Genomic DNA, 25,383 nt, shown 5'->3' with positions numbered 1-25,383 from the left:
TGATTGCAGGAACCTGGTGAAGGAGATTCCCAACAAGCAGATAAAGCATATCTTTAGGGAGGTCAATCAATCTGCCGATGCTATGGCCAAAATAGGTGCAAGCGATGTAATTTCGTATGATGTATTTTTGCAGCCACCGCCTGTGGTGGAAAGAATTCTAGCTGATGATAAAGCTAGCTTGTGTTGTAACAGACTTATAAATTCCTACTCTAATGATATTTCCTTGCTGACCAAAAAAAAGATGATTACTCAAGCCTCCACATTGCCACGCCTCACTTGGAAACAGTAAGTTTGGATACACAACCAAATTCATAATATTTTTCTTTATTTATTTTTATAATGATTATTGAAGTGGTGGATTGTGATTGATATATAATAAAAATAATGTTAGTGTTGGTCCAATGTAAAAATGATGTTACAATAATTATAGTCTACCACTAAAAATAATATAAAAAATATTATGAAATTTATTGTGTTCTTGACATTACGACACTAAAAAAATGAATAATAACGAAAATAAAAAATAAAAAACTTCGTTGCATGAGCATTCAAATCCAGATTTTTATAAAAGTGTCTATTTTACCACCCAAAATGATATTTTATTTATTTTATCAACTCATTTAACAATATACCCTATAAGAGTAATGTTAACTTCCATCACAATTTTTGCCACAACTTGCTCATTTGGCAAGTCGCGAGTGGTAGAGTAAAAGTGGTAGGTCTACAACTCCATCACTCATGACTTGCCATGTGAGCAAATTGTGATAAAAGTTGTGACACTAGCATTATTCATAAAATAATATACACCACCCAACAAAAGTGAGACAGAAAAAGGAATAAAATAAAATATTTTAAGTTTACAACTCATGAGCAATAGTGTCTAAATATAAGTACTTATTATGTTCACAGTTACTAAAAACTTTTAGATTTACACACCTAAGTAAAGCTCTTTTTTAATGTGTTGGTTGCTAAGATCGCAATTTAGGGAGTTTTACACCCCCAATGCTAATGCCCCTGTCTAAATAAATATAAATCATTATCTTCTTTGACCAAGAAGATTGGGGTTTCGGACACTTCTTAATAAAATGTAAAAACAAGCGTAAATTTTTTATTTGGATATACAATTTTAGGGTTTTAGAGGAATCTAATAAGATTGGGGGTTCATGCATAGCAAAACAGCACTAAGCATTATTTTAATTTAATAAATTATACCCCCAAAAAAAAAATTGCTAGTTGATGTTTGAGAAGCTTAATTAATTTTTGTTAATAAAAGTTAGAAAACCTTAATTAATTAATATAAAAATCATTAAAGTAATAATTAATTATAAGCTATGTTCTTTGGTCACACTTTTTTCATGACAAAGATACATACATTAAGCAGATTATTTTATTACAAAAGTATCATACCAACGTGACTCTGTGAATCTTTCACTATTCATTTGTCTTTAATATTGGATCCCACATCTTTTAATTTTTTTATAAGATTGGATCCCACATCTTGATTGGACTAGATTAATGTATACTTTAAGTTTAAACAAGTTGTTTAATCTGGGTTTCTGTATTCTAACCTAATGATATTTCCGCTTTGGGAAAGCAAGCTCAACTTAATCAACCATTATGTTACCAATTTTTTATGGTTATTTTACAAAAGCCCGTGTCATTTTTTCTTATAAAAAATGCTATACTATGGTCTACCACAGTTTGTGAGATATACATGTTTGCCACTGTTCCTAAACTAGCTCCAGGCCACGGTTTAGCCACGTATGTAGTTTGGAATAAAGCGGGAAGATAATGAAGAAGTGTTCCTAAAGATTGGCCTCACATAGTCCCATAGACCAAAAAAAGGCAATAAAGTAATAATGGACTAAATATTTTATACACCCAATAAAGATACAAAGAATAAGGCCTTGAAATTAAAGGGGAACCGTTTTTTTCTATTTATTTTATATTCACAAACGGTCTATGTTTTTTGTCGGGAGATTTTTTTTTGTTTCTTTGTGAAGTAAAATGTTGGGGAATTTTTTCTCTTTGTTTTCTTTATGAAGTTGTGCAAACTTTTTTTTTTTTTTTTTTTGTGTGGTCTTAAAGTCTTGCAAATAAAGTTTTGTTGTGTGGTTCTGTTTCTCAGGTTGGCCTAGCAGAAACAGTTGGAGAACTTTCTCATTGTGGTAGTGGTACTGTAACCTCTCTCTCTTTCTCTCTTTATCTCTCTTGATGGGTGTTGGGTTTTTCTCTATTTGCTCAAAAAGATTTCTTTTTGAGTTTTCTTTGATGGGTATTTGCTGGTAGTGGTGCTTTTGTAGTTTGTTGCTTTGAAATGTGGATGTGAGTATGTGTTTTGAATGAGTGGTGTTGTGAATTATTATATATATTTTTTTAGGACTTTTGTTCAATTATTGCTTAGTAATTCTGTTGGTGGTAATGGTGCATGCGTTCGTTGTCCTTTGCTGAAAATTTTGTATACTGAGTTTGTCTACTTTTTTTTGCCCCGCAGGATATTTGTCAATATGTTTGTCAAGCTAAAGTGTTGATCTTGATGAGAAGGTATGTGTTTTTATATGCTTGGGCCAACAAAAATGAGTTTTTGATTCGAAATGGTAATGGTGGAACTGAGAGAGTGTCATAGTAGTGGGATAAATCCTCCATTTTTTGGATGTGCATGTTCTGGTCTTCATGCAGCTCTTGCTGGATAGTTATGGAGGGTTCATCTGAGTCTGCTTGGCAAGAGTCTGATAGTTCTAGGGGATTAAATAGTTCTAGTGTCTCAGATAGGAATCGTAGGGTTCTTAGTGCCAATAGAATTGGCTTGTCTGGTGATACATCGAATGATTCTGTGTTTAGGAAAGAGAGAAGTAGGGTTGTGTTGGCTCACACTGATCATCATCTTAAAAACCAGGGTGGTTTGTCTGGAGTTTGTGAGGATGAGGTAGCTGTTGACCCTTTTGTCCGAGCCATAAAATGGGGTGATGTTAGTTTGAGGCAGTGGTTGGACAAACCAGAAAGAACAGTTGATGGCTTTGAATGCTTACACATATTTAGGCAAATAGTGGAGATAGTTAATGTAGCACATTTACAAGGGATTGTTGTTCATAATGTCCGACCTTCCTGCTTTGTTATGTCCTCTTTCAATCATGTCTCTTTCATTGAGTCTGCATCTTGTTCGGATTCTGGTTCTGATTCTTTGGAAGAAGGGTCGAATAGCCAAAGTGTGGAGGTTAAGAATTCATCCTTTTCCTTGCCCCATGATGAGCATCAAGAAAGAAGCGGCTTAGGTAGTGAAGATTTTCGATCAGCGGTGACACCAACTAATGCTTTGTCAGAGACTACTTGCATGCAGTCAAGCTCAGTCTATGCAGCACGTTTAGCATTAATAGAAGAGACCGAAGAAAATAAAGAAAAAGATCGGGGGGGAGTTGAAGAAGTAGAAGAGAAGAAGCAACCATTTCCAATGAAACAGATATTGCTCATGGAGACCAATTGGTACACTAGTCCTGAGGAGGTTGCAGGTTCTCCAAGTTCCTGTGCTTCAGACATTTATCGTTTGGGGGTTCTTCTGTTTGAGGTTCATAGAAAAGATTCTCAAATTCTCTATTAAATGTTCAAATTAAAATAGGATTCTAAGTTTTTGATTCATTTATTTCATACTGTTATTAAAAAGTAAGAGTTTATAGAGCTCTTTTATGTTTCTATATTTTCTGCACACTGAAGAGATAATTATACTTGCAACCAGTTATTCTGCCCATTTAGCTCAAGAGAAGAAAAAAGCAGAACTATGTCAAGTCTTAGACATCGAGTTCTTCCTCCTCAGCTGTTGCTGAAGTGGCCAAAAGAAGCTTCATTTTGCTTATGGTTACTACATCCTGATGCTAGTGGTCGGCCAAAAATGGGGTAATTTCTTCACTTCAAGATGCCTTTTACTGTTTTACATTTCCATCTCTTGTTCTTATGTACCCAATACCTTCACTTTTGACGTGAAAGATATATATGATCATATGAAGAATTCTCAAATAGGACAAGATACTAGGGACAAAACAAGAAAAATATTAATGATTTATAGAATATATTTACATAACAAATGAAGGAAACTGATGTATTAATCTCTGAAGAAATGTGGCTGGAGTTGGATTTTTTTTTTTTTTTTCCTTTGATCTGTCGATTTTGTGGAGTTGTATGAGTAAAAATCAAATTATGCTTTTGATTGTGGGGGAATAAGTTATATGTTTGGGATAATTCTAAAATAAATATCACTAGAAGTTATAGGACAGTTTGCTTGACACATTGTTTTAGATGGATCATGTTGGATTGCATTTGGATCAATAATTGACCATTTTGAGGAAATAATGATTATAAATTAAATAATTCTCTCTCCTTTATACAATATCAAGTATCCATTGCCTGCCTTGCAGTTGAAGTCAGAATCAAGCAAATTGAAATCTTTGCATACATAATCTGAAAAAATGTAATTAATTTCACATGCATTCAGTTGCTTAAGTTCCTTGGAGTGACCAATTTTGTGTATATTTAACTCTCTTTCTATTAATGGTTTATTATAATCACTTTATTGGTTTCTTTCCTTGAATAAGTTGATGTAGTTTTCATTTATTTTGCCAGTCGCAATTAAGAAATCCCATCATATCTTTCTAAGTTTCCTCTTCCATTGAATTATTGTCATGGAATCCTTAATGGTTAAGAAGAATGATGCTGACACATAAAGGCTTTTTTTTTTTTTTTTTGAGTAATTGAAATTTATGAGATCAAAGTTTCACACTCTTACTTTTTATGCCATGGGTAGCAGCGAGTTGTTACAGAGTGAGTTCCTTAATGAACCAAGGGATGATTTGGAAGAACGGGAAGCAGCAATTGAGCTTAGAGAAAGAATAGAGGAGCAGGAGTTGTTATTAGAATTCCTGTTGCTTATACAACAAAGAAAACAGGAAGCTGCTGATAAGTTGCAAGATACCATTTCTTTTTTGTGTGCTGATATTGAAGAAGTTATGAAGCAGCAAGCACTTCTTAAGAAGAAGGGTGGCTCATGCCCAGAAATGGGGAAGGATGATCTTTTAATGTCAAGTCTCCCACCAATGAACATTGTTGATAGTGGTGATTCTACTAGCTTGGGGTCTAGAAAACGATTTAGACCAGGAATGCAGATTCAGAACATCGAGGAATATGATGATAATCTAGATGATGGTCAAAAGTCAGATACACTCAATGAAAATATTGGCAGTCTTCTTTCCAAAAGTTCTCGGTTAATGAAAAACTTTAAGAAGCTGGAGGCTGCTTACTTTTTGACAAGATGCAGGCCTGTCAAACCGTCAGGGAAACCACTGATTAGACATTCAACAATAAGTAGTGATGGTAAGGGGTCTATTGTCTTAACTGAAAGAAGTTCTGTTAATAATTTGGCATCAAAAGAGCAGTACAGTGAGGGTAGACAAACAGGCTGGATAAATCCATTCCTTGAAGGTTTGTGCAAGTATCTATCTTTCAGTAAGTTAAAAGTCAAAGCAGACTTGAAGCAAGGGGATCTGTTAAATTCTTCCAATCTAGTATGCTCTCTCAGTTTTGATCGTGATGGAGAGTTTTTTGCTACAGCTGGTGTAAACAAGAAAATTAAAGTTTTTGAATGTGACACAATCATAAATGAAGACCGTGATATCCATTATCCTGTAGTTGAAATGGCTAGTAGGTCGAAGCTAAGCAGTATATGTTGGAACAGTTACATCAAAAGCCAGATTGCTTCAAGTAACTTTGAAGGTGTTGTGCAGGTTGGTAAAACCTTACTTTTCTTTCCATTTGTAAGTTTTCTATTGGCTCAGTTGCTTATCATGTTTCAGGTATGGGATGTTACAAGAAGTCAAGCGCTAATGGAAATGAGAGAGCATGAGAGGCGTGTATGGTCTATTGACTACTCATCAGCAGATCCAACAATGTTGGCCAGCGGGAGCGATGACAGTTCTGTTAAGCTATGGAGTATCAATCAGGCAATTCTATTTTTGCACTTGGTGGATGTCAGCTTTGAAACTAAACGTACTGCAGTCATATCATTGCATGCTGTGTACATTTACTTCTGGATGTATGATAAGTTTTTTTCTTACATGGGTTGCTAATGCAGGGAGTAAGTATTGGTACCATCAAAACAAAGGCGAATGTCTGCTGTGTTCAGTTTCCCTTGGATTCTAGTCGCTCCCTTGCATTTGGTTCAGCAGATCATAAAATTTATTACTATGATCTCCGTAACTTGAAAACTCCTCTGTGCACATTTATTGGACACAATAAAACTGTGAGTTACATCAAATTTGTGGATGCAACGAGTATTGTTTCTGCATCCACAGATAACACTCTGAAGCTTTGGGATTTGTCAATGTGCACACCTCGGGTTAATGATACTCCGGTTCAATCATTCACAGGACACATGAATGTAAAGGTACGCTAACTCTTTGTTATGTTAGGCATCCACATTTATATATATGTTGAAATATTGTTTTCTCCAATGCTATTTTGTCAAGGTTGGTTTCATTTTAAATGGTATATTGATGTATCTTGTTCTTCTTATTACAAAATGGTTAGTTGGTCCAAGCAAGTTAGAGAATAATAGAAGAAGAAAAAAAGGACTCTAAACACTTTAGATTAAATAAAAATATGTGTTCTAATCAGTTATTGGTTCTATAACATCAACAATGGTGAAATCAAATTAAAATTTTATTTTTATTGACCAACCTTATCGCTGAAATTCCTAAAATCCTCAAGGTTCCCCACCAACATTGACCACTAAGACTTGTGATTCAAAACTTCCATCTTTTTTATCAAACATATGTGAACAAAAGCGTAAAAAATAGTCTGTTCATTACCGAATAGATGTATTATTTGCAAAAAGAAATGATGTGGAAGGCTCAAAGACATTTATTTTAATTAAGTGTTATTTAATTTCTCAAGTCAATTGTTGAGGGAACAGAAAAAGGTAGAGGAAGACCAAAACTAACATTATTTGAAATAATAAAAAAGGACATGTATGACTTCATATAGAATAGTATGGAGGAAAAGAATACATGCGGCTGACCCTAGCTAATCTATGAAGGGTCTATAGCCACTCCCAAAATTTTGGGACTAAGGCTTTATTGTTTTTGTTAATTTTTCAAGTAATTTGTATTTTTGGTCTTAGTAGTTAATTAGGTTTGTTAGTATTTTTATTGAAAGTCAAGGGTATTTTTGTAATTCAATAGTTGTTTAGAATTAGGTTTCTACATAAGATAGAATTAGGTTTCCTATATAGTTAGTGTTTAGTAGACTATAGAAGCACAATAATGTTTTCCTAGGAAGTGGGAATATTTTGATGAATAAAATTCCTCTTTGAAATTGTCCCAATGGTTTAGTGTTGACTCCAGCCAACCCTAGGTGTTGATTTGTAGAGGTTTTCTCTCACTTAGCGCTAACTTTAAGCAAGCCTTTATGTTGACTCCTAGGTTCTCTATATATGACAACACAAACCAACCCCTTCAGCCACAAATTGATTATCCAGCCACAGCGTGATTCAACCGAGGCATCAAGCCTTATCTGAAACCCATCAAATAGCTGAGACAACCCTCCTTATGTCGGCGAACCCACCACCCTAGTTCCCGTGTGCTGCCATCAGTTACCACAGCTCCTAACTTCAGTTGTGAGCTTTGCACTCACTGGCTGTTCAAATTTCACAACTTTCTTGTTTTTCTGGCGTCTTCCTCGTCTTTATGAGTCACACCTCCCCCAGAAGTTGGTTGGAGATCAAAGCCGCTCAACTGCTGGAAAAAGCCAATGTTGAACCAGGTGGCGAGTTTTTCAAATAGACCTCCTGCTTGCTGCAATCCCTGTTGTTGGTTGTCATTCATCGTGTCACTGCCCACTTGTGCTAGTGAGAGCCGTTCAAGACATGTCTGCAGAGCTTGACCAAATAAACACCCAGACTGGAGTCAGTAAATAAGTCCTTTCAAAGAAAGACCAATAACCCTCAAAGATAAAGCTTCACACATGAGAGCCAATATTATTGAGCCATTGTCATTTTGTGCTAAAATAGAGGTACAAGTGCCAATAGATGTTGCTTCAACATCTGTGCAGCCACTAAAAAGCCTACACAACTAGGTGAAATATCTGAACCATGTGTAGTAGAATTGATTCTGCCAGTTGATGAGTTAGATATATTGCCTATTGTTGAGAATGAAGATACCACTATACTTGATTAAGAGAAAGTTCAAGAAGAAAGCAAAACATCAGGGTGCACATGATGACACAATCAGATGATTAGCCAAAACAATATATTCCAACTGTAGCTATTTTCTCGAGAGTATAAATATCATCCCTTTCAAAAAGTATGGGGAATCTGGAACAAATCCCATCTCCTTTGTGGTAATTATGCTTCCCCTTGCCAATGCTGGCTTTCTCTAGCTTCCTGTGCCTTGCTTTTGACCCACGGTTATACAAAATGTGTCAAGGCATCAATCAGGGCTCTAGATGGGATGTGAACCCTTGGACCTAGTCATATAGTATAATGTGGACCTGTTGAGTCTTGCTAATATGGCAAGCCATGATTGGCTAAACATTTATAGAGCTGCATTATCTTTTGGAGAACGTGCACATGTTTGAAGGACCTCAGTCAGCCACTGAAGTCTTATTCTCATATGTCACCTTGGATCCCATAGAAATGGCATTAGGATAGGCACCATGGCAGTCCTAGTAACAGGAACTTCTTATCATGTGATAATAGTTGTTTATTTCTGTGACAATTATCCTGGGTTATCATTTCCATATATGTATGCATGTATTATGCAAGATTGTGATACTATCATGTGTAGAAATATGCTAGGGTTGATATAAGTTTATTGCTGATGTTACTCCTTGTTGCAGAACTTTGTGGGTTTGTCAGTTTCTGATGGTTACATTGCTACTGGTTCAGAGACAAATGAGGTACTTTTAACATATCATCTTGGGATATCTATGTTTTTGTTAGGTTTTTCACATTAATGTTGTGACAAGGGTGAGTCGTTTCCTTGTCTTTCTTGTCTGGGAAGTTGTCTCTACTTGTTATATTTCTTGTCTGGGAAGTTGTCTCTACTTGTTATGGTCCAATTAAATCACACAAGAAGTTGGCATCATTGCTCAAGTGATTCCTAGAAAACTCAAGTATTGGTCTATTAGATGCTTGTTAAATGAAATAAAAAGCATCCATTGTAGATGTTGGAAGCATAACCCAAATGTAAAACTTAGGAAAATCAGGTATCACATGTTATTGGAGTAAAAGTGTTTAGGTTTGATAACTTAACCCTAACACATAAAATATTATTTATATATAAAGGAGTACAGTGATATTACTATTTTGCTCCTAGCTTATACCTATAACACTCCCCCTCAAGGTGGAGAATATATATCAGACAATTCTAGCTTGTTACATAATAAACCCAAACAAGTCATTACATAAAGCTTTGGTAATCATATCAACAATTTGGACTCTTGTAGAATCATATGGAGTGGCAATTACACCATCGTCTACTTTCTACCAAGTAATATGATGATCTACTTCTGTGTGCTTGGTTTGCTCATGGAACATAGGATTGGAGGCAATTTGAATTGCTGCTTGATTATCACAATGCAATGTCATAGGCATCTTCACAACAAATTTCATTTCCTTAAGGAAATGTTTAATCCACATAAGCTCACATGATGTGTGTGTCATATCTCTATACTCAACCAAGCAAGAAAACTTAGGAATTAGCTTCTAAGTTGTTAGGATTTAGCACCCAATAAGCATCCCATCTCTCCATACATCATGATGGGCAATTCTTATGGTTTTTGATAATGTTTATTCTTCTTTTATGAAATTCCCAATTCTATATTTGTGTTAAAATTTGCAGAAGAGATTTGTAAGTTAAGGCACTTGAAACCGGAAAAGCCATTTATTTCTGACGTAGGACAAATTAGGAAATTTGTCAACGTGTTATAGTGAAGGGTTAAAGTTAGGATTTGTGAATCTAGTGTTTAGAGTGGTAGAAGAAAGGGTTAGGGCTCAAAATTAGGGTGGCACCAAGCCATTGGAAAAGGTTCCAATTACAATTTAATTCATCATAAACCTGTCTCCATAGAAGTGGAATAACGAGCTTATATAGAATACTCAAACTAAACTAAATTCTAATTATGTTGGGTTCTCATCAAATCAGCAATACTAGCGGAGTCACCATATCATCCACATAAACAATCAAAATAATAGTGCTAGCAGAAGAGTGACGAACAAAGATAGAATGTTCAAAAGTAGAACGTTGGAAACCATACCCAAATAAAACAACACTAAATCGATGAAAAAAGGCACGAGGAGATTGCTTTAAACCATACCACACCTTTCATAATCATTGAACAGGGTGTTCACTAAACATATCCAAGGGGTTGATCCTTGTTTACTTCCTCTTGAAGTTCTCCATTAAGGAAAACATTCTTGATATCAAGCTAACACAAAGCCCAAAACTAAGTTGCACGGACACCGATATGGGTACGGGTACGGGTACGAGGGTACAACAATTCTTGAAAAATAAGGGTAAGACACGTTGGAGGTATGGGAATTAATTAATTAATTTATATTTATATTTAGATATTTGAAAATATTTTAAGACATAATTTATGTTTATTTTAGGATTTAAATTAAGTAAGAACAACAAAGAAGTACAATAACACCCCTAAAATATGAAATAACAAATGCTAAACAACAAATCAAATAGTTCCTGAGTTCCATTGCTAAACCCATAACAGAAAATGCATAAGCAGATAAAACCAAACACCAAATAATAATAATAATAATAACAGCAAGCCCATATAAAGGGTCATGTTAACGGATCCTTAGGGAAATTGTTAATAAACCATAATAGGAAAGTTTTGACACCTCTTTCATGGAAAATATAAAAAGTTGTCAACAATATTTATTGTTTTATCATTCTCCTAATAAAATGTTTCTAAAAATAGCTCATAAACCAATGGCCTTAGGGCAATGGTTAACATTTCCCATAAAAGAACACGCATAAGGTAGATAAAAGTATAAAACCATACAAAGAAAATAAATACTAAACCCATATAAAAGAACACGCATGAGGTAGACAAGTAAAACCGAAAAAAAAAAGAAAAAGAAACTGAGAAAGAAAGCGTTGAAAGACCAAGAGAGAGAGAACCCAAAACTTGTAGAAGAGAGAAATGGCGGAGGAAGAGAGGAAGCTTTTGGGTCGCCGGAGGTGGTTTGGTTGTTGCCGATCTATGGCGAAGCTCTCAGAGCACAGATCAGATCAGAAACACTGAGAGGAGGAGAAAGGCGTTGGTCTCAGAGAACTTAGAAGAACTGAGAGGCACAGGTCAGACTTTTAGGGCTTTTAGTTGATCGTTATGCTCAAAACAAGATCAACAGTGAATGGCTGACCAGATGTCAAAATTATTCTTTTTATTTATTTATCTTTATAGATTCGCCGTGTCTGGGGACATACCGGAGTGTCGCAACTGTGTTTGGGCCGTACCCAGTTTTAAAAAAAAAAAAAAAAACAAAGAAAAGAAAGAAAGGGTACTTCTTGGGTATGGATTTTGAGAGTGTCGTACTAGTACCTATGTCAGACATGGGTCCTTGGCCAAAATTGCCGTGTCCGTGCAACTTAGGCCCAAAAGTGACTAACTGCAATAGAGAGTGGGATCTTATTTGAATTGAGACGTGCCACAGGAGAGAATGTCTCTAGATAGTCAACACAATATGTCAGTGTGTACCTTTTGGCAACTAACAACGCCTAATGGTAATCAACAGAACCATTATGGAGGTACTTGATACTGTAAACCCAACGACAACCTACTGTTTGTTTCCATGGGGAGAGCAATATGCTTCCAGGTTTGATTCTTGTAAAGAGCACTCATTTCCTTATCCATAATATGTTTATATCTAGATGAAGACAAGGTCTACTTATAAGATGAGGGAATAGAAATAGATGGCATAGTACAAGCAAATGAATGTAGACATGGTGAAACATAGTTGTAGGAAAAAAAACTAGCAATTGGGTGTTGAGTACAAGTACGTTTACCTCACCATAGAGCAATAGGTAAATCATCATACTCTGGAAGAAAAGTGGATGGAGCCTCCTCAAACAAAAGATGTAGCATAGGGGCTATAAGACAATGCGCCTATCTTGAGATTGCCAATAAACCTCTTAGGGAGGGTTGGGTTAGGAAGCCAAAGGTTTTGCAAGAGGAGAAGAAGATAAAGGTATTGGAAGTGTAGAAGACATATGATTGGAGACGAGATTAGAAGACAAACACTGATAAGGTGAATGAGGTGGAGTTGAAAAAGGTGACATTAGCACTCACAAAATTTAGATGAAACTCAAAACTATTACAGTAATAACCCTTCTGATTATGAGTCTCTAAGGAAAATACACTTACAAGCTCGAGGAGATAGCTTATCTTGATCAAGATAGCAAGTAGTAAAAAAATCATCTCCCTAAAAATGATTTTGGTAATTGCATATGGAATAACAAGGTATGAGTAACATCCAGTAAATGATGATGTTTCGCCTAGCCACACCATTTGTTGAGAGGCGTGAGAAAAAATAGTTTGGTGAATAATACCATGATCAGCACAAAAGGAATGCATAACAGACTGCATGTACTTTGATGCATTATCAAATTAAAGAATCTTAATGTGTATGGTAAATTGAATATATATTTCATTATAGAATGTGGAAAAAATACGAGGAAATTCAGAAGTTTCTTTCATAAAAGAACAACCATATCAATAGAGAATAAACGTCCACAAAGATAAGAAAAATAAAGAAAACTATTCTAAGCAGAAATGCAGGAAGGGCCCTATACGTCTGTCTGTATGGAATACATCAAAAGACTCAAACTGATGATTATGACTACAACTCGAAAATGAATTACGATGATGCTTCCTTAATTGACAAGCTTCACATTCTGGACTGGGCACATAATAATGCAGGAATGTTAGACTTGAGCTTGGCCAAGTAGGAGTGACCCAAACAAAAATGCCATTGAAGAGGAGACACGGTAGCACAAGTTGAAAAATGGGGGTGGCTGAATCATCAAGATTCATATAATAGAGTCCGCCTTTCTCATGTCCTAGACCAATCATCTTATTAATCTAAAGGTCCTAAAAAGCACACAAAGTGGGATCAAAGGTGATAGAACATGTAAGGCTTCAGTCAATTGACTAACATAAAACAAATTAAAGGGAGAACAAGAGACAAAAAGACTAGATGGCTAGGAAGCATGGGTGCGGGTGCGGTGTGATGCGGCGACTCGGTAATTTTTGAAAAAGTAGGGTGCGGGCGCAGCAGAATACGTTTATTTATAAATTATTAAAAATATTTTTATTTTCTATATATTGCTAAGCATATTTTTTCATATAATGGTAAATATATACCAATTTGAGACCAAGGTTTGAGATTTTATGAAGAGCTAGGAGAGTGAGCTTGGGTTAGTGAGGCAAAGGAGAGATGGAGCAAGTTTGAGGGAGAGCTGTGGGTTAGAGAGAGAGAGAGAGAGAGAGAGAGAGAGAAGGGAACGAGAGAGTGGAGAGCTGTGGGTTAGAGAGAGAGAGAGAGAGAGAGAGAGAGAGAAGGGAACGAGAGAGTCAAAGAGAGTTTGAGATGAGTTTAGGGTTTTTTCTTTAAATTAGGATGTCAAATGGTGTGTTTTGACAAAATTTTTTACTTTTTTTTTTTAAACACTTATTTCAGCCCATATCGGACCGATTTGGGGCCTGTTTCAGACCGAATCGGAAAACAGAAAAAAGAAAAAAAGAAAAAAGAAAAAAAATCAGTCATAGATGTGCATGCAACCGCGTCCATGGCAGCATGGCGCATCTGTGCGTACTGGACTCAGGTGCGCCGACTGGATCGGCGCACCTGTGCTTTCCAGCTAGATGGTAGAGATAGTGACTTAGTGGGGGTGAAGAACAAAACCTTTCTCAAGGACAGGCCGAGAAGAACCATTAGTTAAAAAAAAATATGATGTTTAATAGCAAGTACATCAAAGAAGAGAGATAGTATACTAGATATATGTTAGCATCGGAATCAATGAAACATGATGGAGAGGAACGAGCCACAAATGGAACATTACTTTGGATCAACTAATGTAGCAACATAAGAAGAGGGAAGTGCTGACTAAGCTAAGTAGTGAGTGCATTATAAGAACCAAAACTTGAAGTGATGTGCCTAGATGGAGTAGAAGTAGGTTGTGGCTTTGTAGCACCATTAATGACCCGATTCACATAATCTGGCTTGCCATATTTCACCTAACAATAAGGCTCAATATGATTGGTATTGCCACAATGATCACACTTCTTTTCACCATGTCCACCAATACGATGACCATCAAGAAAATCAAGGCCTCCACAACCACCATAAAAACCACCGGAAGAATTACAATGACCACCACTACTGGAGACTAAAGCAAAGACTCCAAGGAAGTGCTAGTGGAGTTTTGTCCCCAAGATGAGCACAATAGTTGAGGTAGACATTAGTAGGGGTAGGTAAGGTCTCACTAGCAAGGATTTGATCTTTGAACGCACGTAAGTCAGAGTCTTAATCAGATGGCAAAGAAGCAATCATGAAGTTTCTATTTCTTTTAGCTCTTGATCTTCTTGTATTTGTTTCATTGTTCAAAGTGTTCACCATCGTGAACATGATGTTCAATTTTTCAATAAAAGTCTTATTAGCTATCAAAAAAAAAATAATAATAAAAGATTGATACTGCAATAACGGATCCCATTAATTTTTTTAGAGTATTATAGTACTTGGACAACCATTTTCCAAATTGCTTAGTAGTGCAAATTTTCTCAATAACACAAGAAACATTGCTTTGATGCAAAAAGGATCTTGCTATAAAGTCCCAAATCTTCTTATACAAGTCACAAAATTCAACTGTAGTAGCAATGTGAGGTTCCATAATATGCCACAACATCCCATAAGAACTGAATCCCCCACGCATCCAGTCCTCATAAGCTGAATCTTTCTTATAGGGGGGTTATCCACCAAATATTTCAACGCATCCAGTCCTCATAAGAACTGAATCCCCCATGCATCCAGTCCTCATAAGCTGAATCTTTCTTTGAAAAGTCACTCAATGCTACCTTCATTGCTTTGATTCCTAAAAAGAATGACGCCTCTAATATTAGAGATTCCCGGCCTATTAGCTTGATAGGGAGTGTGCATAAAATCTTGGCAAAGGTTTTGGCAAATCGTTTGAGAGTAGTTTTAGATCAGTGGATCTATGAGACTCAGAATAGCTTTGTGGGTGGGAGACAAATCCTTGACTCGGTTCTTATTGCGAATGAGTGTGTGGATAGCCGAAGGAAGAGTAGGGTTCCTGGAGTCATTTGTAAACTTGATATTGAGAAAGCTTACAATCATGTGAATTGGGAGGCTTTGCTGTATTTGCTGAATAGAATGGGCTTTGGAGTGAAGTGGTGTAAGTGGATCCGCACTTGTATTTCCACAGTTCAATACTCTATTTTGATTAATGGGTCTCCAGCTGAATTTTTTGGTAGTTCAAGGGGTTTAAGACAAGGGGATCCGCTATCTCTTATGCTGTTTTTGATTTTGATGGAGGTGTTTAATAGGATGTTGAGAAGAGTGGAGGGAGCTGGCTTGATCCACGGTTTTAAAGTTGAGGGTAGGAGGGGTGGCGGGGAATGTGTTTCACATCTTTTGTTTGCAGACGATACTATCCTATTTTGTGATGCAGATGTGGAGCAAATTCTTCATATTCGGTTGTTGTTACTCAGTTTTCAAGCGGTAACAGGTTTGAAGGTAAATGTGCACAAAAGTGAAATGGTTCCAATTGGGGAGGTTGGTGATGTGCAAGCCCTAGCGGAAATTTTGGGCTGTAGAGTTGGAACTTTGTCTATGTCTTATCTTGGCATGCCGTTGGGGGCTTTGCATAATTTTCCTTTAATTTGGAATCCTATTTTGGAAAAAATTAAGCGGAAATTAGCCTGGTGGAAGAGGTTGTATTTGTCTAAGAGGGGTCGATTGATGTTACTCAAGAGTATGTGATCTAGCCTTCCTACCTATTTTCTATCTCTATTCACCATCCCTACTTATGTGGCTAATAAGATTGAAAAGTTGCAAAGGGACTTTCTATGGGCTGATAGCAAGATTCATCTGGTAGGTTGGGATAAAGTTTGTGCGCCTATAGCTAATGGTGGTTTGGGGATAAGGAAAATTACTACTTTCAATGGGGCCTTATTTGGGAAATGGCTGTGGCGGTTTGGGAAGGAAGAGGGTCGGTTATGGAGGAGGGTGGTAGCGTCAAAATTTGGGGAAGAATGGGGGGGATGGACCTCAAAGCTAGGTAGGGGAGTTCATGGGTGTGGTTTGTGGAGGTATTCGCATGGGATGGGTGTATTTTAGTAAGAATTGTTAGTTTGTTGTTGGGTTGGCGAATAGAGTGAGATTTTGGCAAGATGGGTGGTATGAGGATCAACCTTTCCAAGTGGCTTTCCCAAGGCTATATGGTATTGTTATTGATAAGGAGGCATCTGTAGAAGCTTCTTTGTCAAGGTAGGGGGCGGAGGATAGAAGATTTTGGGATGTTCGTTTTATTCGAGAATTTAATGATTGGGAGATGGATGAAGGGCTGCATTTTCTTCATATATTGGGAGCTAATATTCCTCCAATAGATGTTAGAGACCGGATGAGATGGAAGTTGAAGCCTAATGGGGAGTTTGACATTCGGTCGTATTATAACAAATTGCGAGATTCTCCCTCAATTGTCTTTCCTTGGAAAGGAATATGGAAAGTAAAGGCCCCTAGGCGAGTTTCTTTTTTTGTTTGGTGTGCAGCTTGGAATAAGATCCTAATGGGTGATAACTTGAGAAGATTGAGGGGATTGGATTTTGTAGACTGGTGCATTATGTGCCGGCATTGTGGAGAGACGGTAGACCACTTACTTCTTCATTGTGAGATGGCTTATCAGTTGTGGAGCTTTGTCTTAATAACTTTTGGTTTGTCTTGGGTTATGCCTAGATCGATCTAAGATTTGCTTTTCGGCTGGTGGAATTGGTTGGGTAAGCATTCGTCTCAGATTTGGAACTTAGTTCCGCTGTGTATCCTATGGTGTATTTGGAAGGAACGGAATCGGAGGACTTTTGAAGATTTGGATAGTTCTGGTGTTCAGATGATTGCCTCTTTTAGTGAGACTCTTTTTGATTGGTCTCGGGCTTGAGGACTCACGACTAGTGATTCTCTCCCCTCTTTTCTTAGCTCTCTTTCTCTTTTGTAATTTATCTGTTGTTTGGTTTTCTTTTTTGTTTTTTTAGTTTTCTTCTTCTTGTATTTTCTAGGTTTGCTCTATGTTTTTTATGCATAGAGTAGACATTCGTATTTATAACATTCTTACTTATAAAAAAAAAAGATTTTCACAGCATGTGCCCAAGCTAAGATAATTTGTACCATTCAATTTGTTCGAAGTAATAGATTTAGGCATATCATCATCCTTGAAAAATGATGTTTTTCCCTTACAACATATTTAAAATTTTCCTTTTAGTCATATTAAGCAAAAGATTCAAGATAGCAACCAACCACTCCAAAAACTCAATCCAAGTTAAACTTCAACAACCCAACTAAAACAGCAAAAAAATCTCCAAAATTACAGATCGCAAAAGTCACAAAGTCACTCTAAATGGCTCCAGAAATTTTCACAAAATTTCAATAATTATCATGAGAGAAGAGGTAGGGTTTGTTTGAGATCCATTTATTTTGCTGAAACTGAATTTTTTTTTGCTAAAAGTACTGTAGATAAAATTAAAAATTAGCTGAAATAGTATAGTAGGGCCCATAAATAGTACCAAAAAGTGTAGTGGGGCTCATATAGCAAAAATAAGCTGAATAGTAAAATAAGCTGACTTTTTAGTTTTTGCTAAACACACTTAGTGTCCAGATGGAGGTCCGTACCGGTGTTGACATTCCACACCATTTGTTATCTCAAAACTACTTCTAGATGTTTTTAGTGGTTATTAGGGTTAAGAGAGAATAGAGAGGAAGAGGATTATAGAGAGAGACGGAGAAAGGAAAGGTTTAAAGCGATATAGCGCAATTACAAGAATAGCCTCATGCTAATATAAAATAACAACAAGTGAATAGAAAAATAACAATAGGAACTCTATAAAACACCTAGTGGGATCAAAACATTGGAATCAACACTAGGGTTGACTAAAATCAGCACCAAACCATTGGAAACAATTCCCATTTAATTAATTCATTATAAACTTGTCTTCATAGCAATACAATAGCACACTTACATTGACTACTAAAACTAAACCCAAATTCTATTTGACTTAGGAAACCTAATTATTAACTCTATGAAATTATATAGAATACTTATAAGATAATTAACTAACAAGAACTTAAATAAAATTCAATGGACCAATAGTAGAAACACATTTGGCTTCCAAAATTATAGTAAAATTTTCTTTGCACTTCCTGCATCACAATTTGATAGACAACACGTAGGTTTTTACTTTTTAGGTTTTGAGAGGTAATAGGAAGCACTTGACGTGGGGTTGTAAGAAAAAAATAAAAAGAGATATTTATTGTGTTCATTGTTGTATAAATAGTAGTTGTGAACAATATCACAAGAAAGAGAAGAAGAAAAGAAAGAAGAGTGGAGAGAAAAAGAACAATAAGAGGCCAAAATGCCCAAACATTGAAAACACTCCATATTTTTACTAATCAACTGTATATATTCCTCAAGTGCATTGACTACAAATATATGTAAGGATTGATACTTGTACTAAAGTCCTAGTTTTTGATTTGTAAACTAAAAACCTAATAAGAAAATGAACTAACAACTAATAAAAGACTCTTACGATCTCCTAGAAAATCCTATAGTCAAGTAAATTAATATAATTTCTTAAATTCATGAAATATTTTTAAAATTACAGTTTATCCCTTAATTAGAAAATGACCATAACTTGTTAAGTAACAATCCAAATCAAGAATTGTAATAACCCTAGGACACATATAAATAGACCTTTAAAATCACAAGACTTTACTTAAATTGGACTTCACAATAAATCTTGAATAGATAAATTTGTGAAGTAATAACAAATTTATCTTCAATAGTTGTATTAAGTTTGAAACAATAGGGGAAGAGTGAGGCATTTTATTTAAGAAACAATAAGTCTAGGAACACAACTTTTGCCACAACTTAATGAAGTGGTTGATTGTGAGTGGTGAACAATCACTTTTACATGGACTTATCTATTTTTTTTTTCTTTTTTTATCACCTACAATTGACTACTGGTCAATTTGTGAAAAAATTTGTCCCTACTGATTATATGTTGGATTTTCTCACCTTTCCACTTTGTAGCTCCTAATCTATATACCCCTAAGCATCAATCATGATCACGTATACTAACTACTAACTAGGTCGGTATATGCTACCTTGTTTGCTTCTGTTGCATTGGTATTGGGTTCTTACTCAATTGAAGATTAAAGTTGTTCCAAACTGTGACACCTAACTCAATACTCTCAGTTTCTCTGTCAAGATTTCCACTTCTCTGTTCCCAATTACTACCAAACTATCATTTTTCTGGATGCTGATACGGGTTTTATCCCCCCTCCACCGGCCACAAAAGAAGTGTCTTTAAAATAGAAAGAAAATCAAAATCAAAATCAAAATGATAAAAAACTTATATGAAATTTGGCTGTCATTTTTAAAAAAAGATTTTTTTCAATTGGGCTAGGTTTAAAAAAAAAAAAAAAAAAAAAAACTCTTTTTTCTTTGCTAAGAAAGGAGAGTAACAAATTTTCTTTTTCATATCTATATCTATATCTATATGACTATATATATATATAAAAGTTGAAGTGTAGCATTTATTGTTGCTATGCTTCTATTGAGCCCACATCATCCACCTATTTCCAACTCACTATCTCTTATTTAATTTTTTGTTTGCTTATTAATTCCCAACTTATTGTACACTTCTTCTAACTTTTCTCCTTTCTTTTACCTTTCTATCTCTTCACTACTATCTATCTTAATACCGCTCTTCCACTACCACTTTATGTTACATTATTTTTGGCTCTTCTTATTCCTATTCACTTACTATAAATTTGCAATTTTCTCTCCCATTCTATGTATAGTTTTCTCGCACAATTCTCTCTCTCTCTCTCTCTCTCTCTCTCTCTCAATTTTTTTCATTTTTGGTGGATTTTTTTTATCTTACATCTCTCCTTTAGGTTGATTAATTTTTGTGTTCTTTAGAACACTACTTTGGGTAGATACAATTTAGTTTTGTGTTTTTAAGTTTTTTTATTTTATTTTTAATTTTATTTATTTATTTATTTTTGATGTTATCCTATTGCATTATAAAGATAGTATATAAGATTATAATGTTATATTTTACACAGTGACTTAGATAATTTAATGTTTATTACTATATCTTTTATTTTTACTATTTCTTGTCTCATCTTATTTTCTATAAATTTGTTATTCTCTCACACATTCTCTCATGAAAAAATGATTATTCTCTCTATCTTTATTTTTTATTTTTTCTTTCAACTCCACTTTATAGGTTGATGAATCATTGTGTTTTTTATAACTGTATTTTAGGTTAATATATTTTGATGTTGTATTTTTTAGTTCTCCATCACAAGTAATCTCTCTCCCTCTTATAGTTTTGGTTTGATTTTTGTTTTGGGTTAATACTTCGTTATTTTGAAAGTGAAAATTTGAATTATATCAAAACACAATCTTTACTGTTAATTAATTGCCTATCAATTATTTGAGTAATATTAATAAGTAATTTTGTTATGAGTTTAAGTTATCATGATAATCTCTATTAAGAAAATAAGGAATTTGAATAATTTATTTGAAACTTAAAAAGTTTAGTTGTACAGGAAAAAAAAAAAATAGAGCACAATATAACATAATTTCAAAGAATATGGACCACCTCATAAATGAGTAATATTAATCAAACATACTTATCAAAAAAAAAAAAAAAGTAATATTAATCAAACACACCGAAAATAATAAAACGATATATTGATAGAAATAGAAAGATGAAAAATAATTTTAGAAATTATTTAATTTTTAGGCTGGGAGGACAAATTATCTTCAACAAATTTTAGAGAACAAATTATATATTATATTACAATTAAAAAATAAGTATATATTCTCATATATAGTGTGGGTCTGCGATTAGTTACAATAATAGAGACATACTTGTCCATGCGGTTTACTCTTGAATTTTGCTAATTTACAGCTAGTTGTGTTCATATTCTTTATGGCTCAGGTGTTCATCTACCACAAAGCTTTCCCCATGCCAGCGTTGTCATTCAAGTATCACAACACAGACCCACTTTCCGGCCATGAAATGGATGATGCTGCACAGTTCATCTCTTCTGTTTGTTGGCGTGGCCAGTCCTCAACCTTAGTTGCTGCAAATTCCACGGGGAATATCAAAATTTTGGAGATGGTTTAATTTGGCTATTTTCCAAATCGTTCAATATTCTAGGAAAGTGGATAAAAGTTGTGGGGCAGAAAGATGATGTGAAAGAATCTTGAGCCAGAGAAGCTTGTGAAGCTAAGACTGGCCTTTAAATGTTATAGGAGCTCGATGATTGCGAGCAATATTAGACATTTTTGGCATTAGATTATAGCGGATGCAGTTTACGTGAAGAGTGAGAATGGTCTTGTTCAGATGTCTGTAGATAAAAAATTCAAAGAAAAGGGAAGGGATAAAAATCAGAATTCTTGTATATTTTTGTAATGCTTACAGTTCATAATGATATGATATAAATTTACATTACCGATCTTCAAAATGCATCATTTTTAATTTTCTGCATGATGGGGCTGCCTTTTGCAGTTTTGCTGTGATGCCACACTGCATTGTTAAAGTTAATATAAAACAAAGTTTAAAGGCAGGTTTAAAAAAATTATCCCCCATTTCATAATTAAAATTTATTGTTTTAAAATTTTAATTAAAGTTTATTTTAAAATATTAAGTATGAATCTTCCTTATTATTACTTTTTTTTTCTTTTTTCAACAGGTTATGGAGAGATTTGCCATTGTAAGCGTTTTTGGTGCTTAATTTTTTTTTTTTTTTTTTTTCTTTTATAAAAATATTCTTATAGAAATTTAGAATATTTCGTTACTAATATAAACAAAAGGAGAGTGTTACTTTCTTCAAAACTTAAAAGAGGAGAGTGTAACTGCCATTTTTCTATTTTACAGACATTGGTATATGTCATTCCACTCACATTAGAGTAGATTTCACAATGCAAAATCCTTCTCCTAAAGAAGGGTGCACTAGTACTAGTACTAGTACTGTATTAATAACATTTAAAGGGTTTCTGTACTTTTCCTGTGTTTTTCACCTAGCGTCTTTTGCTGTTTCATACTAAAATAATACTTACGGTCGCTCTTGTCAGTTAGAATCCCAGACCTCTCACTTTTTTTAAGGGAAAGGGATACAAGTTGCGTACATGTTTATTACCTACTTTAATGGAATCATGTTATCAGTACGTAGCACCTTTTTGTCTTTTTAGTTGCTATTTTATTGACTAAATAATTACACAAAGTAATCTCAAGGGCTATCATAATCGATTTTGAAACACGTCTCATGAAGTGGAGTCTGCTATTTTGAGTCTCCCATTCTTAGTCAAAAAAAAAAAATCGTAGATAATTCTGGAACAATTCAAATTTTTTGTTTTGAGAGATGCTACGACTACAACAATTTTACAACATTTTTACAACAAATCACAAGTGATTAGTTATTATTGGTTCAAATTTGAAACTAATGCTAAGATTATTTTTTTGCCCTAACAATAACAACCAGTAACAACCTGCCACTTAGGATTTGTTGTAAAAATGTTGTAAAATTATTGTAGACATATCATTTCTCTTTTGTTTTTCTAATGATGTTATATGAACAGTACAGTAAGATGATCATTGTGGGAGAAGAATAAATCAAGTAGCTAGAGACTGGAGAGGCTTATCAAACAATTAATCAATTAATTCCCATGGGGACATGCAAAATCCCAAGACCAGAATCGTAGTATTACATTTACTGGAATATCTTCTGTAATAGCTTTCACATGTTTCAGCATCCGAAATAGGGTCAATACCAATGTTCGTAAGTACAATTCTTTGCTTGTTGGGGTTCTAAATTCCGGTTTCCACTTGAGCCATGTCTGTGTAGGAATCTATTATGAAGGGTAAAATGTAGTCTAACACCCCTAAGATTTGGGCTAATGCTAGCCAAGTTTAAAATTGACCAATTTGGTCCCTAATCATCATGACAAATAGCAGAAAAATAAATAACGATTTAGGGAAGAAGTTGGCTCTAGGAACCAAGTTTGTCAGTTTTAAAAAGTCTTAGACCTGGTTATTATTAGCTCAAATCTTAAGGGTGTTGACTATATTTTACCCCTATTGTGAATTGTTAGAAACAGATTTTCTACTATTGTCATTGCTATAAAAATCAGAATTATCTCCAAAATCCAAATAGTCTTTTCTAATTTGGAGAATCCCACAAATCTCCAAATTCTTTCAAGCACGTGAGGTTTCCGTGATGCAAGGCTTTGAAGCAGTGAGAGATTATGCAGAAAAAGAGTGGTCACTCAAAAAGCATAGGTTCTTGTCATATTAAAGATGAGGAATCAAACTGATGAAGAAATTACGTTTGTACTATAGAAGTCCTAAAAGAAAAGCTCAATTAACTAATAAAGCAACCCCTTTAACGTGAACAAAATAAATTCCTTTCTCTAATGAGAACCAAACTCTCACACACGCAAGGGTGTTTTACTTAAACTCTTTTGCTAAAACTCTCAAAAGCCAAAAAAAAAAAAAAAAAAAAAAACTGGTCATGCCAACAATTGATTAGCGTTATAAAATTTTTAATCACAAAACATGCAGATCTTCTTTTTGTTGGACTCCAGAATTTGTATCTGTAATTTTGCTGGTAATGGTCAGAATTTGAAACTCGATTACTATAAAGAGAAACATTCTACCATGTTTCCCTCGGTATTTTTAAGCTCAATTTCAATATATATATATATATATAAAATCGACTACTTACTATCCATTTGTATGCACTAGTGTAGAAATAATGTCAAGTACATCCACATCTGTTGCATATATTTGAATGTATGTATATTTTAACTTGTATTTAATGTTTGTTATAAAAAATCAAATGAGAATTCAATGCAAAATTATCTGTGAAATCTTGAACAAAAAAATGTTTCCAATTACAATAATATAGCAGTACTAACTATGGAAAATGTAAATGGAAACATGAATTTGGTGGACTTAACATGTGTGGGTGCAGTGCATGAAAAGACTGACATTTGGCTTCAGTTATGAACTCAACCTGCATCATATTATTCCAAAGGAAAATTATCTCCTAGTAGTAATATTTGTGCTATTTTTGTGCACATCGGCCACAGCCTGTCTTATTTGGGTTCGGACTATTTATTTGGTCAGATATTGATCATAAGAAAGAGTAAATGGAGCCTGGTCTTTGAGTGTGGATGTCATATATAGCATAGAAACAATAGGAAACTGAAGCAATTCCTATGGAGCCGCTACACCTGAACCAGCTTTACGTTTGACATTATAGTTTTGTAATTTGGAAATCATTGATGCTGTAGAAATTAAACAATGGAATTCTGAGGCCAGGGTCCTGGACCCTATAATAAGAGTATAAGACAATGCATGTCCAGAATTCCATCATCTTCTACTAAATAGCTTTCCATATTTAGAAACATAATATGTGCCAAATGGAGAATTTACCAAACCTGATTAATTAGATGTCTTTTAACCTTGGTTTTCTCTTTAAGTATTTAAACTTTAGCTTTCGAATATGTCTCTAATATATATCTTAGTTTTCCCAAAACTCTTGTTCAACGGCAAAGAGTTCTATAAATTGCATGTTGCTTTGCTTTTGATCGAGATGTCCACACACTACAACTTTAAAATTGATATAATGCAAGTTTTGTGATTAAAAATTTTATAACGCTAATCAATTGTTGGCATGACCAGTTTTTTTTTTTTTTTTTTTTTNTGAGTTTTTTGGCTAGTCATTTTAATTGCAACTTTGAGAATCATAACATATACAAAAATTTAATTGTATGAATTATAATTATATGTGAATAGATTGGACTACCATCCTTTATTTCAGGGCACAATTTCTTTTTTTCTTTTTTCTTTTTTTGATGGGATTCAAGGCACAATTTCATATATGTATATATATAAATTTTTTTTATATAGGTAAAGATAAGAAATGTAGTAAAAATCCAATATTTCTAATTTTTTTAAACCTTTTTTTTTTTTTATAAATAGTTATTAGCATATTAGACTTTAGTAAATATACTAATG

General features: G+C 34.5%; 1 protein-coding gene across 5 annotated transcripts; it reads left to right on the top strand.

Annotated features, from left to right (window-relative positions):
• Positions 1-1,717: 1,717 nt before the first annotated feature.
• LOC111982906 (protein SPA1-RELATED 3) lies at positions 1,718-21,826 on the top strand. 5 transcript variants are annotated; one of them, XM_065768842.1, is made up of 8 exons: positions 1,726-2,168; positions 2,495-3,562; positions 3,731-3,888; positions 4,793-5,768; positions 5,838-5,984; positions 6,116-6,427; positions 8,878-8,937; positions 21,298-21,826. In XM_065768842.1, the coding sequence occupies exons 2-8, from the start codon at positions 2,654-2,656 to the stop codon at positions 21,484-21,486; spliced, it is 2,751 nt and encodes a 916-aa protein (XP_065624914.1). In that variant the 5' UTR covers positions 1,726-2,168; positions 2,495-2,653; the 3' UTR covers positions 21,487-21,826. The 5 variants fall into 5 exon arrangements, with proteins under 5 accessions (XP_065624924.1, XP_065624914.1, XP_023870294.2 ...); XM_024014526.2 differs by having other exon boundaries at positions 1,726-2,174; XM_024014528.2 differs by having other exon boundaries at positions 1,729-2,174; positions 4,796-5,768.
• Positions 21,827-25,383: the final 3,557 nt, after the last annotated feature.

The sequence above is a fragment of the Quercus suber genome, unplaced genomic scaffold, assembly GCF_002906115.3.
Source record: "Quercus suber isolate HL8 unplaced genomic scaffold, Cork oak 2.0 scaffold_27, whole genome shotgun sequence".
Taxonomy (NCBI): domain Eukaryota; kingdom Viridiplantae; phylum Streptophyta; class Magnoliopsida; order Fagales; family Fagaceae; genus Quercus; species Quercus suber.
Note: the sequence above shows the minus strand (reverse complement) of the source record. Positions and strands in the feature narration are given on the sequence as shown.